Consider the following 18,308-nt stretch of genomic DNA (forward strand, 5'->3'; position numbering starts at 1 on the left):
TCACCAACATCTGCAACACCTTAACTGAAGTATCCCTATTGTGCTAATCCCTCCAGTTATCCAAGCTTTTATGTGACATTTGGTAATGGGTTGATGACATCTTCAGACACATGAACCCGCTGATCTTTGAGAATCTGACTAACCAGCTCCGTCACAAGGTTTTGTGAATGCAGTTTAAGAAAAAAGTTTTGTGTTTAGATTTCTGAGAAAAGGACAGGAGGTTTCAAAAAATGTGTTTTAACAATTGTGAAAACCTGTAAGATGGCACAGTTTTTCCCACTGTTGTGAGAGTTTTTCCCTCTGATGATAACACAGAGGTGAATGTGTTCTGAAAAATTCTGAACTGAACTCAGCAGAATTTGCGTCCCATTTATAATGGGCAGAATGCCTTTGATGTTTTGATCCTCTGAAGATATCATCACATCAAAGCCAAATCATGTCAAACTGACAATTCAGTAAACCCCGCCCCCAGAACACTGACTGTCCAATAGTAGCTTGGCAACTGTAACTAAGCATAACCAAGTGAGCAAACACGCAGACATTGGTAGATTATGATTAGCCGGTGTTACATTACCATTCAGTGAGCATAGCTAACCTAATGATATCACTCCTTTTCTCTGTTGACAATTTCTCTTTATATGAGAATTTGTCTCTCACTTATTGTTAATATATTTCTGATGATGAACAAGTGATGAATGACAAACAGCAAATCCCTTTTATGTGACATTTGAAACACTATTACACGTGTTATACAGAGAGGGTGAGTGGCACAGTGCCCAAGTGAGGACCCGATCAAGAAGCTTCTACACGGAGTCTATTACTCATTGCGCTTGACCGTTGAGGGTTATCCCTAGTCTACTCACTCGTTTTAACTCACCAACATCTGCAACACGTGTAATAGTGTTTCAAATGTCACATAAAAGCTTGGATAAATGGAGGGATTGTAAATCCGGCTCACTTGGGTCGGTGTTAGCAGGAACAATAGAAAGATGGTAGAAGAATTTCCAAAGGATGAAATGAAAGAGGGATTAGAAAGGTTTGGAGACTGGACAAGGAAAATGCAGGAGAAAGGGATGTTTGGAAGTTGTGAATGCGCTCCACCCACTCTGAGCAATTTCAACATGTTTATGAGGTAAGAGTTTTCTTTGATTTTTATGTTGATCTATAGAGATAAAGTTGTTCATGAGAACACAGGGATAAGTTTGTTATTTTTCATGAAGATGTGAGGTGGTTTCCTACTCCATTGATATTTTCACTGTGCATGTGTCAGTGTATCGGACAGCATAGAGTGTTGTAGAATTCCTGCAATCACACAGATCTCAAGTGGTCGTGTACACGCAGGGTTTGGAATAGCACAATAGGGATACTTCAGTTAAGGTGTTGCAGATGTTGGTGAGTTAAAACGAGTGAGTAGACTGGGATAACCCTCAACGGTCAAGCGCAATGAGTAATACACTCCGTGTAGAAGCTTCTTGATCGGGTCCTCACTTGGGCACTGTGCCACTCACCCTCTCTGTATAACACGTGTAATAGTGTTTCAAATGTCACATAAAAGCTTGGATAAATGGAGGGACTGTAAATCCGGCTCACTTGGGTCGGTGTTAGCAGGAACAATAGAAAGATGGCAGAAGAAAGTTCCAAAGGATGAAATGAAAGAGGAATTAGAAAGGTTTTGAGACTGGACAAGGAAAATGCAGGAGAAAGGGATGTTTGAAAGTTGTGAATGCGCTCCACCCACTCTGAGCCCCAATTTTGTGTGTATAACCAAGCAGCTGGGTAACGTATTGCGTATTGCGTCACTTCCTGTTCTTGCACTACTCATTCACTTGCTAGCGTAGGTGTTCGGTGGTATTGGTGTACTTCAGTCGACATATTTTGTGTTAGCTTTTACTGTGGTTGGTTCTTACAAATAAGTACACAAGCACTTTAGGAAAAGTTTATTAACCGCACGATCATCTAGATTCTTTCCTTTTCCGATCCCCGTCCTGTTTGTCGTTGAGCTTCGCTTAGTGCTAACATGGCTGTAGCTCCCACAGTAACACGAGGAAACGGAGTTTTCTTTTAAACTACAGGGCGTTCTTTATTCAGCCTCGTGCCGTGAAAACTGACAATAACAAACAACAAATAAATTTATATGAATCATATTAGACAAAACTAAGTTAATATTAACAATTTAGAAGACGACTACGTAACTCTACAATATTGAGAGACATAAGCTTACCTCGCTGGCAGCTTGTTACCAAAAGGAGCTAGGTTCGTTGCACACAAAGGTTCATCACTCTTCATAACATTTCTTCAAGAACAATATTCCACAACCGGGGTCCATTCAAACGTTAAATGACCCGCGTTACATTCTTCTCTTGCAATATTCATCAAATACATCTCACACATAAAGCTTAAGCCTTCTTTGGTCCTGGTAGGCGAAAACTGGATTACCGCTGTTTTTCAAGATATCCCTTTCCTGTACGTCCCTGAATTATGTCCCCCAGGAAGTAGAATAGAAGATTCCACCCCAATACAACACAAAAATATACTGCGCACCATGAAAACCTATGCTCACCATAAACAAATGAAATAACCATATTAATTTATATATTGGAAATATTATTCATGCCATTTAGGTAACTGATGACAGTTATACTCCCACCAAAATCTTCTGTGATTTTATTTTAATTTCTTTATTCCTAATGTGAAGCTATATGAACTTGTGATGAACTTATTTATAACCTTTTATTTACTAACTTTAAGATTCAACTACTGCTTATAAGCTTATAATGACAGGATGAAAGTGTAAACTCAGGCCTTCAATCTGCTTCCAGTAGTGTAACAGTCTTCTGGATGCGTTTCTTTGCGTTTCTTTGTTCCTTGGTCCACTTCTGTCGATGCTGAAGATTCAAGAGATATTCTCTCTTCCATCGCAACCAGAAACTGTTGGCCAGGAACTAAACATGACGCCATCTTTTACGAAGATAAAGATCCTCTCTAACAAATCGTCCAGGAGGTGGAGCGATTACTGTAGACTTCATGGTCAAAATGTGATTAGGTGTCAGGGGCTCGGGGCAAGAAGCATCACAGAGGTAATCAGTGGTTAAAGGCCTGCTGTTGATCACAGCCATGACTTCATACAAAAATGTCCTAACAGAAGAACAGTCAAGTTGTTTGGATGACTGCTCCAGGATTGATGTTAAGACACTTCTGATGCACTGCAAAAACTCAAAATCTTGCCAAGTATATTTTTCTAATTTCTAGTCAAAACATCTCATCACACTTAATACAAGACAAAATCACCTAAAGAGTAAGATTTAAGTGAGATAAAGGCGCTTGTTTTTAGACAGTGCATCTTGAATATCTTGCTAAGTGAAACAGTCTTGAAAACATCTTGTTTTGAGTTATATCTCAGATGAAACAAGTTTTTTTAATATGTCATAAGGTTTTTAAGCTGCTGTTATTTGCAAAAGATGAATCGTCTTGTTTCAAGAAATAGACTTGACTTGAATTGAGACTACAAATTTGCTTTATTGAAAACATGCAGGGCTTGCAACTCACAGTACAGTGTGGCTATTACATTTCCAGCAAACCATGTCCATTAGATATGTAAAAAAAGACAGACATACTGTACCACATTATTAAACAAGTAATAAGTACAAATAAATGCTGTCATCAATTACAGTGTTTGTCAGTCCTTAAAAAAAATCAGCCCAACTGTACACTCAATACAGACTCAAGAATGATGTTTGATGATGTCTGTGAGATCATACTTCAATGGAATGTACTTGCTATTATTGAAGTTTACATAGTAGTATGGTGTATAATCAACAAGCTTTTCAGCATCCATGAAAATATTTGCTTGAGCTAGGTCGGGAACTTCTACCTCGTAAGCTAAATAATGATCATTCCACCCAACTGTAGAGAGTGGTTGGCATTCAAAACAATACACTGACGCATTTAAAATATAAATGTTTTTCACAAGGGCAAACTCTGGATTATCATTGATGACATTAGAAATAACCAAAGATTTTCCACATGTATACTTATTTCCATGTTGCATAATCCACTGTACCGAAACTATGTGTTCAACGTGCTCTATTCCTAAGAAGTCTTTGATCTTTCCTTCGACATAGTGAACATTTTTCACCTCAGATGCTGGGCCCATGTCAACTTCACTTGAACAAATTGGATGTTTCTCATACACATTCTGACTACATTCATAAAGTTGGTTGTGCTTAACAAGAGACTTACAGATATTTTTAAAACTACTTTTCAAAGCCCACTGCTTAAAAAAGCAATGCTTTGACTCAAAACGCATACACATATGCCTCACTGTAGGCCCAAGTGCCTTAATCTGAGAGGGAAGATGCATAATATTTGCATCTGGAAACAGTTGTTTGAAATGTTTCAAATGTTGCTCTATTAAAAGCTTCAGCCTTGAAAGAGTTGAGAGAGCAATAATAGGTGAAAACAGAATTTTGACAATCTTTAACAACTTGAGTAGCATTTGTGTGTAATCATTTTCTCCAATTCTGTCAATGAGAAATGGCAGGATCTTTACCAAACCAGCATTTGCCCAGCTGACTGTTTCAATTTATTGTCATTTGATGACAGTGTATTGACAGATATGGGGCAAGGCTTATCCCTTGCATCCACAGGAGAATAAGGGAAACAAATAATTGCACTGTTGAATGCGTCCAAGTCCATATGACCTGACAGCACAAGATGCTTTAAAACACATTTGATTTCATTGACTGATTATGTCAAAGTGAGGAGATTCTGTTAATTTGCTTCTCCTGTTTATGCCATATGTCATTTTTAGATTGTCTTTCAGAAAGTCAGTATTTGCCTTTTCAATGTCATTACATTGCCTTTTATGACTTGCCATTGTCCTTTTAACAAACAAATCTTCATTAAATTGCTCCTGCATGTCTTCAAAGTTGTCATAACCCCAAACCCCACTCCTATCTTAAATCCAGCCACTTCATGCTGAGCTAGAGTGTCTCCGCACACAGACATAAGTGCACCATAAATTGTCCTCTCACCTTTTGCAGTGACAACCTGGACACCATCACACAGCTCAGTTAAGTCACAGTTAATCCTCTCAAACATCTCATCAATACCACAATGGGAAAGATCTTTTGATTTTACCATGGAAAGCAGATGAATGGCAGCAAGTCTTGATCTGTATTTAGGGTTGATGTTACCTAAGGTGTAATAAATTAATAACAATTTGTTTTTGTTTGCCCGAGATCCAAGAGGATTGCATAGCTCAATTTCATCTGTATATAAAATCAACTGCAATGCTGTGGGAAATTTCAAAAACAGTGGGTGCGATTTAAAAATGTCTCCATCAATGAAATCATGAAAAAATCCATCCTTGCATGTCTGTGGCCTCTCATCAATCATTGCAATAATTCTTGGATGTGATAGCAGTTGCTCCAAGCTTTTCACCAACGGTATATAATGAAAACAGTGGTCCTTAAGAACTCTGGAGTCTCCATGTTTCACATAACATACTGTTTGTTTTGTGACAACAATCTCTGGTTCAACTGGTTCTAACAGTTCTTTGATGGTCTTATCCTGCAAATGGGTGGAAGCAATTTGACTGAAAGGGTCAACAAACTGGTCAAATATCCCCATTGCATCACTCTTTAGTTGATCCAGGTTCCCAGAATGTCTCTCAATCATGTCACTCATTTGCTGTTTGAGGTGCTCCAGTAATGCGGCCTGATATTGCTGGACTCCACTCACCATTTGGTTAACAGCTCTCTGGAGAGTAGAAAACAAACAAACAACAATACAATAAACAAAAAAATACTACAGTATAAAATTCATATAAAAATGCAGTCAACATGCAAACTCACAGACACTTTTTCAAGTAACCCTCATAGTCTGAACAGTGACTGTCATTCTACAGTTTAAGCTTATTTCTTTTAAGCTTGCAACTAAGAATGAAATACAATTAATTGGAAAATCAATGGCATAAATTACCTGTGTCAGTCGATGGGTTTCTCTGGCTTGAAGAAGAAATGCAGTTGCATGTTTAGAAAGGTCAACATTCATGTGACCATCTCCATCTTCTTCAAATCCACTCTGAAAGAGATTAACAACAAACATATCTATTAAAACAGGGGAAATATTGACATTTGTAGGTAGCACCACTAGACAATCTAACCTGGGTAAGCTAGTTAGCTAGATTTCTTCCAATAAAAAGGTACAAAATGGGCATATTTATTACTGATTGGTGTCTTTATTTCGAGTATATAAAAAACAACTAATAAAAACCACAATACTACAAAAGACAGTGACTTTGACAGCATTAGAAAAATAATCTGTACTTCATTTTACCCGTTCACTTGCTCTCTTCTTGCCAATAAATTAACATTACTAAATCTTAGCTTGTGTAACGACTTACCACTGGAGTTAAGATGCTTGAGCTCTCCGCTTCAGCCACAGGGCTTGCATTGGTTTGGTCGTTTGTGACTGTCCTTTCACCTGCTCCCGGTAAACCGTGGCAAGTCGGTCTTTCTTCCTCCGCCGCTTCAACTTGGAGAAGATGCTGTGCGTGTGTACGCTTCACGTGATAGTAGAAGGAGTTATACACCCTGTACTCACTTGGACAGCCATCAATCCCGCACACCACGCGAAAGTCAGGGTTGCGACTGTGCATAGTATTAATGTGACTCAAAAGTTGTTTCAGAGTCAATGCCAAAAATATGTAGCATATAAAGCAACGCCAAATCATGTTGGAAGCAAAGATATCACAGGCAAGCACGGTAAACTGGTCACAGCACAGGTCGGACTCGGTAGAGGAAGACTGCCGTAAACGCTCGTTACTATGGTTACACGCGCCAGCGCGACGCTGAAGCTCATTGCTATAGTTACACCCGCCAGCTCGCTGCTGCAAATGAGAATGCCATAAACGACCGTTATATTGGAGCGACTCAGACAGCTTGGATTTGACGGATTGATGTGTTTCATTGCAGGTAAATGAAAGCGCTGAATCCAGTGCTCATTTTTTGTAGTTCATGTCGCACACCCTTTCAGTGTTATCGACGTTTCAATTTACTTTCAGTGTTTATTGTGTATTTTGCAGCCAAAGGGAGACATTGAGGTGAGCTAGCGGAGCTAACTTTAGCGGAGCTAACTAGCCAGCTAAGTCAGCATGGAAGAATTGTATGATGTCGCAGTGTCGATTTTAACGGGTAAAGTATGCCAATATTATTCTTCATCATATATGAACGTACGAATGCAGAGGTGTGTAAATGAAATTGAAGCTAAAAAAAGGAAGCTAATTGCTTCCTGGCCCTGCACTGTGGGCCTCAAAATCTTTCTTCCATTTGTCACATCACACTCCTTCTGTCACCTGTTGTGTGAAGTGTTATGTGTGGTTGGTGACTGTATTGCGCTTGGGGAGACCAAAAGTGAATATTCGCCTCCCGTTACTCGCGCCATTCTATAGTTATACTAGTAACTATATTACATACAACAGCAACCAATGAGGTATCTACATTTCTATACTAAGTTGGTTAACACTAGCTATCTTATTTGAATGAAGTGTTAACTTCTAATAGTCTCATGCAGTTTCATTTCTAGGGCACTGTTTCATCTTGCTATTTTTGTCTTCCAATGTGCTCATAGCTGCAAACATCACAGAGACAATCATGGGCACCCTGTCTCGTGAAGACTTGCGGGATCTTTTCCCAGGCCCTGAGAACTTTTTACGCAGAAAAGCGGTCTGGCGTGTCTGTCATGGTGCGTCGGAGGAGGTCAGTTTTTGGAACAGGCATTGTAGTCTACATGTGTGTTCAATTCAGTTTAGATTAATTGACAGGTGTTCAGTTAGTTGATGTAAGCAATTTCACCCACAAAATGGAACATTGCTTATTTATACATGTGCAGAGCTGTCAATGCTACATTGCATTTTGTGTTGTCACACAAAACAAAAAAAAAGTTACTTTTTGCAGTAGTTCATTACCTTTTATTTTACAGGAGACTGGCCAAGAACACTCACAATTATCGAGCAGTTCCTCCTTTAATGCGTCACCCATGCGACAGACTTCCACTCCAGTGAACGCAAGTCCTGCAAGGTACACAACCCCTGAAAAGGTTGTGAAGTTATCCTTTCCAGAATATGTATTGCACACCGACACAGAACTTGAGCAAGTCCGACAACAATACTTTGAGCTGTCGAAGAAAGGCGAACAGCGCAACTGCCAGATGTCAAAGGAGCTCAGATGTCGCCCCATTCGAAACACCATGACCAGTATGATTGCAATCCTGAGAGCAAAGAGGGATGGAGAATCGCACAGATACCCATCAAAGCCAGAAATTACAGCTATGGCAAAGAGAATAGTACTGTACTACCCCATGCTGCAGGACCAAGGCCTCCATACATGGGTAAGTGAAATGCTTCCAGTTGATGGCTGTGTTTCATGTTGGACATTTTTAGTCGTGATTTGAAAAATTGATTAAATGTCTTGTGCAGGTCACTGTGTATACACAGCTATACAAAAGATTGCAAAATGTGAGATCTCCCCAAAAAAGAACTCCAAATGGGAGACATTCAAAGAGGTGAGTTGTAACTAATGATTATTTTCATCAAAGATTCATCTGTTAATAATTTTCAAGATAAATTGATCAGTTGTCTGGTCAGTATAAAGTCTAAGGTTGTTTGGTCCACAACTGAAAGATATTAATTTCACTGTCATAGAGAACTAAAAATGCTAGAAAATATTCACATTTCAGAAGCTGAAATCATATTTGGATATTCATAAAAAGAAAGAAAAAATACTCAAAATGATCAGTCATGTCAATGTCTTGGGTGATCTGTGTCTCGTATTTCCTCACTTTCTGTTTGTAATGAGTGCTCTTATTTTAGTGTTTGACTGTGAAGTAATTGCTTTGGATGTGTGTGGGAGATATAGTTACTTTATTACATTTTGTTTGTATGAAAAGTGCTATACAAATATAGTCAGATGGATTGATTGATTTAGTAGATGACAACTAATTGATTAACTGACTAATCTTCGCAGCTCTACGAAGAGGCGCTGTCTTGAGCAGCCAACAGACACAGATGAAATCGATTTAAGTGACTCAACAATCATTCTAGATCGATCCACAGAAGGAAGTGTCAGCCCAGACAGTAAAGAAAGTGAGTTAGAAGGTGAGTTTCAACTTTGCATTCACACATTTGCCCTTATGAGGTATTTTTATTTTAGATAGTTTCACTTTTATTCTTTAGCCAACATTGTAAACTATTAAATGCTTTTTGTTTCATGTTTGTATGTACTACAGAAGCTGAGAAATAAAGTTTTTTCTGAATGATGAAATTCGGACCAGTTTTTCAGAAAACCCTCAGGATTTGGGGAGCTGTCCACAAACAATGCTGAGGTTTCAGAGGGTGTGTTTTTAGGCGCCCTCAGGCGTTAATGGGTTAAAGTACATTATCCTATCAGAAATATGTCTGTGTTATGTGTTGAAGGACAAAGAAGATCCCAGAGCCTACCTAAAGAAGCACCCTCTGCCCTGTCTAGTCTTGATGGTGAGTTTGTCCAACTGCTTCATGACTGTGTATAGTGGGGGTGTGCGCAAACCTTTGTAGGGGTGTACTCGTATGCCTACATGCAGTTGTATGTGATTTCATGATCATATGAGTTTTGCAAATAGCAAATAGTTTTCATGCATTTAATATACAAAAGATGATTTGATTTTTTAAAATGGCATTTCTATGGTTAAAATTCCAAAAATGAATAGGTATTTGGTAGTTAGGGACAGGCTGATATTTGTTAAAAGATTTAATTCCATGAAGGTTTAATCCAATATTAATGTATGATTTTTATGGCAGACATTTTTTGTCATGCAATAACATGAGATGAACTTTTTTTAACTAAGGCATATTAATTATGTATTTTTGTGTCTTACAGCTAACATGTCTGCAGATGTTGACAGTCCAGACACCTACAGTCCAGCAACCATGGCAAAGCACTACGAGACACTAGAAACTTTGTATAAAAGAAAAAATTCAAACCACCAGGATGTCTCTCATCTCTTGGATTTAGAATTTGTGGCCAGAAGAGCATTCATTGATTCAAATACCATTCGCGAGGAGGACAGACACAAGAAGGTTCTTGAAGCATATCCTTGTTTCAAGGATGTTGGACATGTAAGTCATTATTGACTGTGGATGATTAAAACCATGGTATCACACACAGTCTTTAAAATGCCAATTTCCTCCTACATGATATATTCAAATGTCTGTATTGGTATATTTGATATTTCATAGGCGATGGAGGAGCTTCAACGCATTTTGGATAAGGATAATACCAACTTCATCGATGAACTGAAGGAAAGATGGCAAGACTTCTGCCAGAAGGTGCAGTTTTTTGGTCTTTGGAAGAAGGTGCTGAAACCCCCACTAGGAATGGACAAAGGTAGGGAATGCTGTTTTGGTGTTATTAGTGATTAGGGGGGACTTCAGGCATGTTAATTGTCAAGTACATGAGCTAGTGTTTTGTCATTCTTCTTTTTCATCTATGATGGCTATCCCATATTTGATGAATCTTTGTTTTTTTTAAGCATTGTGTCTGTTGTATACATTTTGATCAGATTTAACCTTGTGCACTCTGTCCAAGGGTTTAAGTAATGAATCTTTTCCTGCAGCTGAACAGGCTCTTGAGATCTTACGTGTCCTGCCATCACTGTTCCCCTCCACGTCTGCTCCTCCAAAGAGGCTACGAGATGCAAGTGAGGCTCTGGTCCATGTCCTTGAGGTGAGCTGTGTTGTTGGATCATTTTCACAGCAGTATTGGAAAAAAAATTACAACTGAAGGTGCTGCCTCTGACCACTCCCAATGTATTTCCTATTCACACACTGTATGTTCTAAGCCTTCAAAAACACCTAAAACATTTGTTTCAGAAAGAGGATTTTCACTGGGTAGATGTCTTGGTGATGTCACAGTATCTACAAAAATGGGTGTATTACATGGTAGCAGGTTTTATCACCCTAATGATAACCAAGCAAAACTAGCCTAGCCTTTGTTTTTAGTTCTTTTAAAAGGCTAGATGTATATAAACAGTAAATGAATTGGGGATTGTTCAAAGCAGCACTTTCAGATGGAGCTTTCTCAGTACTGTAACTTCAGAATTAACTAAAAAACTAATCAGAATTTTGCTATGTAAAGTTATGTTTGTAAATAACCCTCTACTCTAGGTTCCAAATGACCAAAATGCATTATCCTGACAGAAGGATGTCTGTATTACGTGTTACAGGAAAAAGAAGACCCCAATTTCTACTCGAAGAAGCACCCTCTCTCCTGCCCGGTCCTGATTGTCAGTCCGTCCAACTGCCTCCTAGTGGTAGGAGATGTGGCAATAACCACCTTTCCAAAAGACAAGCTTACCGAGAGTGCTTTATATCTTATGGCCTACTATTATACCCTACACCTGACTTATCCAAAGTGTGTAGCCACTCTGCTTTCAGTCATACAGACGGAGGTCCTCTTAGACAGAATCCATGAGAGGGATCTCACATCATCTTACAAGAAAAGCATGGCTGATTGGAAAGCTTTTATTGGCCAATAAAACCAGTGGTCACATATGGTGTAGGATAGCGCTTCTTCTTTCCCTCCAAGGGTACTACAATCCATACTCATTGCTATTGATTCTTGGTCAGTATTTGGCTAAGTTAGCCCAGTGTTAATTTGGGGTGCACAACAATATTGGCCAACATGCTGATATCGGCAAAAAGTCCAGTATGGTGCATCCGTAATGATAATGTTACAATGGTTAATGGTGTATTGAGGGACTAGTTGTTCATGTAAACCCAGAACCTTTCATTTGAATGTTACAATATTAAGCATTTGTATAAAGAATGAATGTCACAGTTGAGACAGTTTTAGTGTCCCTAGTGTGTCTATATGCTTTGAGTGTTTGAGTTTTGTACGTGTATTGAGGGGCCGATTGATCAGATGTCTGGACCTGCCCTTAACTCACTCACATATTTGGTATATTCTGCTATGTTTACATATTGCAGTTCCATAAATACGTTGAAATGAAGCTGTTTCCCTTTTATGCAGTCCTCTGGGACTTTTTGCTGTTTAAATAAAAAAAAGGTGGTTAAGTGCAAGACTAGTTTTCATTTGTTCTGTCTTATAAGAAGTAGTTAATGTCTTGAATCTAGTAGGTGAATGTCTTGATCTTTTGTAGAGTTTACAATAAGGTAAATACACTTGAGATGATGACGGGATGGTAAATTACAGCTTATTATGGCAAAAGGGCACTGCCTAATATGAGTCAGGAATGCTAACTTTAAGACATATTGTCTCAAAATGCCAGTTTCTAATCTTATTTCAAGTAGGTGGTGGACTTAAATCTAGTACAGTGTCACAATTATAGAATTAAAATTTAGTTAAATACACTTGAAACAAACAGGATGATAGATGCTAGCTTTGAGGGGAAAATACTATTTTTGAGCATCACAAGCTTATTATGAGACACAAAACCATCACAATACTAGTAAAATATAGCTAAAAATGAGTTTTTCCAGCTAATTTCAAGATCACTCTTTTCTCATGAGGCTTATATATAATGTCTTATTTCAAGAAATCTTACCAAGAGAATTTTCACTTGTTCCATTGGCAGATAAGCAAAAAAATCTTGTATTAATTTTTTTTTGCTTATTTTTGGAGTGGCCTTTTTTCCAGTGTATTATCAAATGTGACTGAATTAGACAGAAAACATGGTTTGAACTCTGTTTCTCTCAAATTCCAGCTTATTTCACAAGAAGGACTTTAAAACCTATTTTCAGTGAGGAAACATGAGTTTCACCATTTTGACTACTCTTTATTTGATTGCTGTGAAAAATCAAGTTTTTGACTTAGTATTAGTCAAATGTGACTGAATTAGACAGAAAACAAAGTTTTATGTCTGTTTCTCTCAATTTCCAGCTTATTTCACAAGAAGCACTTTAAAACCTATTTTCAGTGAGGAAACATGAGTTTCACCATTTTGACTACGCTTTATTTGATTGCTGTGAAAAATCAAGTTTTTGACTTAGTATTAGTCAAATGTGACTGAATTAGACAGAAAACATGGTTTGGCCTTTTGTTCTCTGAATTTCCAATTGATCACATAACAAGTATTTTATGGCCTGATTTCAGTAGTTTAAGCATATTGAGTGCAGTTTCCTCACAAGACTGCACTATCAAGGTTTTGGCTCAGCAATAGTCAGATGTGACTGAATTAGACAGAAAACACAGTTTTATGTCTGTTTCTCTCAATTTCCAGCTTATTTCACAAGACGCATTTTAAAAGTTGTTTTCAGCGAGGAAACACGAGTTTCCTCACTTTGAGTGCAGTTTTCTAACAGACCTGTGCGCAATGAAGTGTTTGGCTTTGTTTCAGGCAAATGTGACTGGATTTGACAGAAAGTATGGTTTGACCTCAGTTTCTCTGTTTCTCTGAAAGTCCAGCTGATGAAGGAGAAAGTACTTTTTGGCCTGTGTTCAGTGAGATAACTTGACTTTCAGCATTTTGAGTGCACTTTCCTCACAGAAGTGTGCACAGTCAAAGTTTTGGCTTAGATGTAGTCGAGTGTGACTGAATTAGACAGACAACATGGCTGGACCTCTGTTTCTCTCAAATTCCAGCTGATTTCACAAGAAGCACCATAAACCAGTTTTCAGTGAGGAAACATGAGTTTCACCTTGTTGAGCAGTGGACCTTTCCTGTTGTGCTCACTGCTCTAAGATATGAGCACACTCCATAGCCTGATGTACTGGGGTCCGAGAAATGGTGGAGCTCATAATGCTTGACAGTGAAGCCTTTGGGAGTATAACACCTTGAGATCGATATGTCTGCCAAGTGTTTTAAGTCCATTAGCCAGGATTCCCACAACGGTTTGAGGTCTTCGGGTAAGTCATCATCCCAATCAAGCTTGCCTCGACACATTTGCTGCAGGATCTGTTTTCCTATCAAGATGTACGGGGCCACAAAGCCAAGTGGGTCATACAGTGAGGCAACTGTGGACAAGACCCCTCTTCTGGTAAGCGGATTGTCTTTCACAGCAACTTTGAATTGGAATTGATCGGAAGCCACGCACCACTGAACCCCAAGGGCTCGCTCTACTTGAGGCCCTCCAAATGCAAGATTCAGGTCTTTGGTGCCTTCTGCACGTTCCTTTTCAGGGATTGTGTCCAGTACGTCCTTGCAGTTTGAGACAAACTTGTGAAGATGGAGTTTTCCCATATTGCAGAGGTCTCTTGCTTCCTTGACTAATTGGATTGCCTGGTCTTTTGTTTCTGTGCTCGTTAAACCGTCGTCGACATAAAAGTTCCTCTGAATGAACCTGACAGTGTCATCACTGACCGAACCGCGTCCTGTGGCAGCGACGTGCTTAAGTCCAAAGTTGGCACAGCCTGGTGAGGATGCTGCGCCAAACAGATGAACTTTCATGCGGTAGATGGAAGGCTGTGCCTCCAGGTTGCCACCATCCCACCAGAGAAATCTCAAATGGTCTTGGTCTTCTTTCTTTACATGAAACTGGTGGAACATGCGTTCAATGTCACACATAAGTGCCACCGGTCCTTTGCGGAAACGGCACAGTACTCCCACCAATGTATTGGTCAAGTCAGGACCAGTCAAAAGATGGTCGTTCAGAGAAGTCTGTTGAAACTTTGCAGCACAATCAAAAACAACACGTATCTTACCCGGCTTCTGTGGATGGTACACCCCATGGTGTGGGATGTACCAAACTGGGGTTTTGCACAGGTCTTGCTCCATGATCTTTTCTGCATCGCCACTCTCAATTGTTTCATTCATGAAAGTTGTGTAATCCTTGTAGTACTGCTGATTCCTTTTCAGTTTTCTTTCCAGACACCTCAGACGACGCATGGCACAGGACTTATTGTCAGGTAAGTTAGCTCTTTCTAGCTTGAATGGTAGTGGCATTTCATAATGCCCATCAGTCTTTAATCTGATGCCATCCGTCATCTTGGCCAGAAATCTAAGATCTTCTTGAGATATTTGCCCATCCTCTGTGGTTCTTTCAATAAAGTCAGATTCAAGAATGTTCATGATCTCTGAAGGTGACACAACTTCTTTGATTTGCGTTCTGTGGACAAAATGAACTTCGCATGCGAGATCCGACAAGGGTCGACATGAGGGTCACCATAGCCAATCACACTCCAACCTAAATCGGTCTTTATTGCAAAGGGTTGGTGTTCTCTTCCTGACACTACCTGTCTTGGAACAAGAGCCTGTGGACAATTATATCCAATAAGCAGGCCAATATCACAACTTTGCAGGGGAGCAATTTCATCCGATAGGTGTTCAAGGTGAGGTCAAGCTTTTGCAGTTTTCGGTGTAGGGATATGATCTCGGTTTCCTGGGATGAAGTCTCTGGAGTATGTTGCTGGTAGGGGAATTGTTTTGTTTGAGTAGAACCCCCTCACTTGTAGACCCGTTAGTTTTTGACATGATATTCTAGTGTCCTTTGAAGCCATTGTTGACAGCTTTAGATGGACTGGCTCACTCTTAGCATGAAGGGCTTCAGCAGTTTCTTTAAGAATGAATGTCGTATCACTTTGTGTGTCGAGAAGTGCATATACAAGAACCTCGTGATCTGGTTCATGAGCTGTTGACACCCACACTGGTATCACTGTAGAGGTATAAGTGCCCCTGCGCTTTGCATAATTCTGTTTGACGTTGCTCTGCTTGATGCACTGTCTGCTTTATCCTGGTTGCTGTCTTCTCTCTCTACCATTACGGTGCCACCTCTTGATGAGGGCCGTGCATCACTGCTACGATTTTCATGAAGACACGTGGGGTGCCTTTTGTTACATTTTTCACAGGTCTTTCTCTTTTCACATTCCTTTGAGCGATGCCCTGGTTTCAAGCAACCAAAGCACAATCTATTTTCTTGTATAAACTTATGTCGTTCAGAAACCTCTCTTTCCATGAATTTACGACAATTGTCTAAACCGTGGTTGGCCTTTTCACAGAGGATACAGCTGGCTAGGACAGCTTTCTCATCCGAATTGGTGGCTAATGCCTTTCTCCCAGGGCTTCTGTTTCTCTGGACTCTGGTCTTCTCACCGTCACTTGGTTTTAGAGCATGTAAAGAAGTCACAGGGTTGCATGCAATCTTGGCTTCACGTGTTAGAAATGCTACAAATTGGCTGAAATGTTGGGAATGTTTGGCTTTCTTCCTCCACTTGCATTACCTTTCTATTCCATCTTGGAAGTTTGATGAGCAACTTCTGATTTTCATTGCAGTCATTGAGCACATCAAACCCTTTGATCTGTGACATGGCTGCTTCACAGCTTCGCAGAAAGTCCACAAATTCTTGTAGCTCCAGGCTATTCTTGGGATTTAGTTTAGGCCGTGTAGCTAGCCGGTCTCTGAAAGCCTTGGTAATAAGGAATGGATTTCCGTATCTTTCTTCTAAGATGGTCCATGCAGAAAGGTAGGCTGCCTCTGTACCTAGCATAAAGAAGCTCTCAACTGCTTTCTTAGCAGGCCCACCAATGTACTTTCGCAAATAGTGCATCTTCTCTTCGCCTGGTATGTTCTTCCTATCAATGAGAGTTTGAAATGAGATTTTCCAGTCATTATACCGAAGAGGATCACCAAGGAATACTACTGGCTCAGGTACAGGGGGTCGATTTGCCGCTACTGATTCTGCAAGCGCTCTTATTAGAGCAGTGGTCTCGTCTTCTCGCTTGACATTGCAGTTTGTGGAGTGGGTTACAGCTTGTGGAGTGTCTGAGTGATGCTGGGTTGTAGCATTCTGGGTTGTAGCTTCTTTCTTTGCTCTCACAGAACCACAGCCGTGCAGTAGCTCACTTATCTCTTCATCTGAGCATATACTCTGTGCATACACTTCCTGCCGTGCCTTGGCAGCCTTTAGTTTCTTGACTGTCCATCGTTCATCTCTCTGCGCTTGGCTAACATCTGCCTTCTCTTCTCATTTTCAACTTCTCGTTCTGCTTGAAGTCTCTTATCTTCAGCTTCAAGCCTTTGCAATTCTTTAAAATGCTGCTCTTGCTCGTGAAAGACTTCTAGCGTAGCTTCATTAGCAGCAGCTTCGGCTGCTGCATCTTGTCTCTTCAGTGATGACAGGCTTGAGCATCTTGAACTAATTACTGAACCAACGTGGGAGCGATGCACAGATCTTGAGCGACTAGAGATGATGCTCTGTGTATCAGGCCTTAGCTTTAGAGACCTTGCACTTTTGAAATCTTCTTGCTCATTGCTAGCTAGACAGCCATTTGCAGCTTCAACGATTTCCTTGGTTACTTCTTCACAAGTGTCTATTCTACGACGCATGTCTTGGTGTGGTGTTTGAACACGACGTATGTCTTCATAAATCTGCTCTAACTCAGTTGAGGCTTTTCTTATCTTAGCTGCATGTTCCTGTAGCATAGCTTTCGAATTACAGGTCTTAGAAGATTGTTTGGCATCTTTAACGAGTGCCTTCCACTTTTCATAGTTCGAATTGAACCTGCGTTCCAGTCTTTTTTTTTGCTCTTCCTGCAGTTCTTGGCCCTTCTCTGTCAACTTACGGACTCTTCGGCCTTGCGGCCCTTCTTGTGAGCAGTTGAGACTGGATGCCGCAATTTTAATCACACATGAATGCTCTGACTCATCTAATATTACATCTTGTTCCTTGCCAGCATCTTCTTTGGTGGGTGTCTGTACGATCTGTTTTACACTTTCTCTGTCATTCTCAACTAGACTACCTGACTCAGACATTTTAATGGACCGTCTCTCTCTTAATGAATTCAAATTACCTTTAAGTTAGAGAAAAGGAAGTAAGTTATTCCCGTTTTATGTCTAACTTTCTGCTTAAATGCAACAGGACTGCAATATTTATCAAAAATAACCTTGTTAACTTAAAGTTAGGTTGTCAAAAGATTGGAATTAAAACAAAAAAAAAAACTATCATAAATTCAGCTTACTTAGTCAGGTTTTAGTAATTATAGTTTAAACTAAATAAGAGTAAACTTTACATTAAGCTTATTCAACTATAAACATTCTCTATTTAAAAGAGCATTTGAAATAACTGTTATGTTAGTCACACACATGCATATGATCATGCATAATGGCTACAACCTGCCATTATGGTATTGAACTTGCCTAAGCCTAAATGGACCATCATCAAACCAAGAGTTATTAGCCAACAAAGAAAACATAGATTGACCTAGATATGAACACGGTCACATTTAAATTGAAATCCAAACCAAGAGTCTCTTGTTGTAGACAAACACCATTCAAATGAGTTCCTATAGAGCTCAAACCGAAGTCTCTGAAATGT

At 39.6% G+C, this 18,308-nt stretch overlaps 2 protein-coding genes across 2 annotated transcripts; one reads left to right on the forward strand and one right to left on the reverse strand.

Moving 5' to 3' along the window:
• Nucleotides 1-4,419: 4,419 nt before the first annotated feature.
• Nucleotides 4,420-7,182, reverse strand: LOC124066299. Its single transcript, XM_046402564.1, has 5 exons — nucleotides 6,407-7,182; nucleotides 5,983-6,084; nucleotides 5,140-5,760; nucleotides 5,034-5,049; nucleotides 4,420-4,424 (listed from the first exon to the last, which is right to left on the reverse strand). The coding sequence occupies exons 1-5, from the start codon at nucleotides 6,734-6,736 to the stop codon at nucleotides 4,420-4,422; spliced, it is 1,074 nt and encodes a 357-aa protein (XP_046258520.1). The 5' UTR covers nucleotides 6,737-7,182.
• A 1,268-nt stretch (nucleotides 7,183-8,450) lies between these two features.
• LOC124066391 lies at nucleotides 8,451-12,299 on the forward strand. Its single transcript, XM_046402746.1, has 7 exons — nucleotides 8,451-8,565; nucleotides 9,027-9,157; nucleotides 9,476-9,535; nucleotides 9,918-10,156; nucleotides 10,277-10,424; nucleotides 10,654-10,763; nucleotides 11,263-12,299. Exons 4-7 carry the CDS (start codon nucleotides 9,923-9,925, stop codon nucleotides 11,572-11,574), a joined length of 804 nt encoding a protein of 267 aa, XP_046258702.1. The 5' UTR covers nucleotides 8,451-8,565; nucleotides 9,027-9,157; nucleotides 9,476-9,535; nucleotides 9,918-9,922; the 3' UTR covers nucleotides 11,575-12,299.
• Nucleotides 12,300-18,308: the final 6,009 nt, after the last annotated feature.

Source organism: Scatophagus argus, chromosome 10, assembly GCF_020382885.2.
Source record: "Scatophagus argus isolate fScaArg1 chromosome 10, fScaArg1.pri, whole genome shotgun sequence".
In the NCBI taxonomy this organism is placed as follows: Eukaryota; Metazoa; Chordata; class Actinopteri; family Scatophagidae; genus Scatophagus; species Scatophagus argus.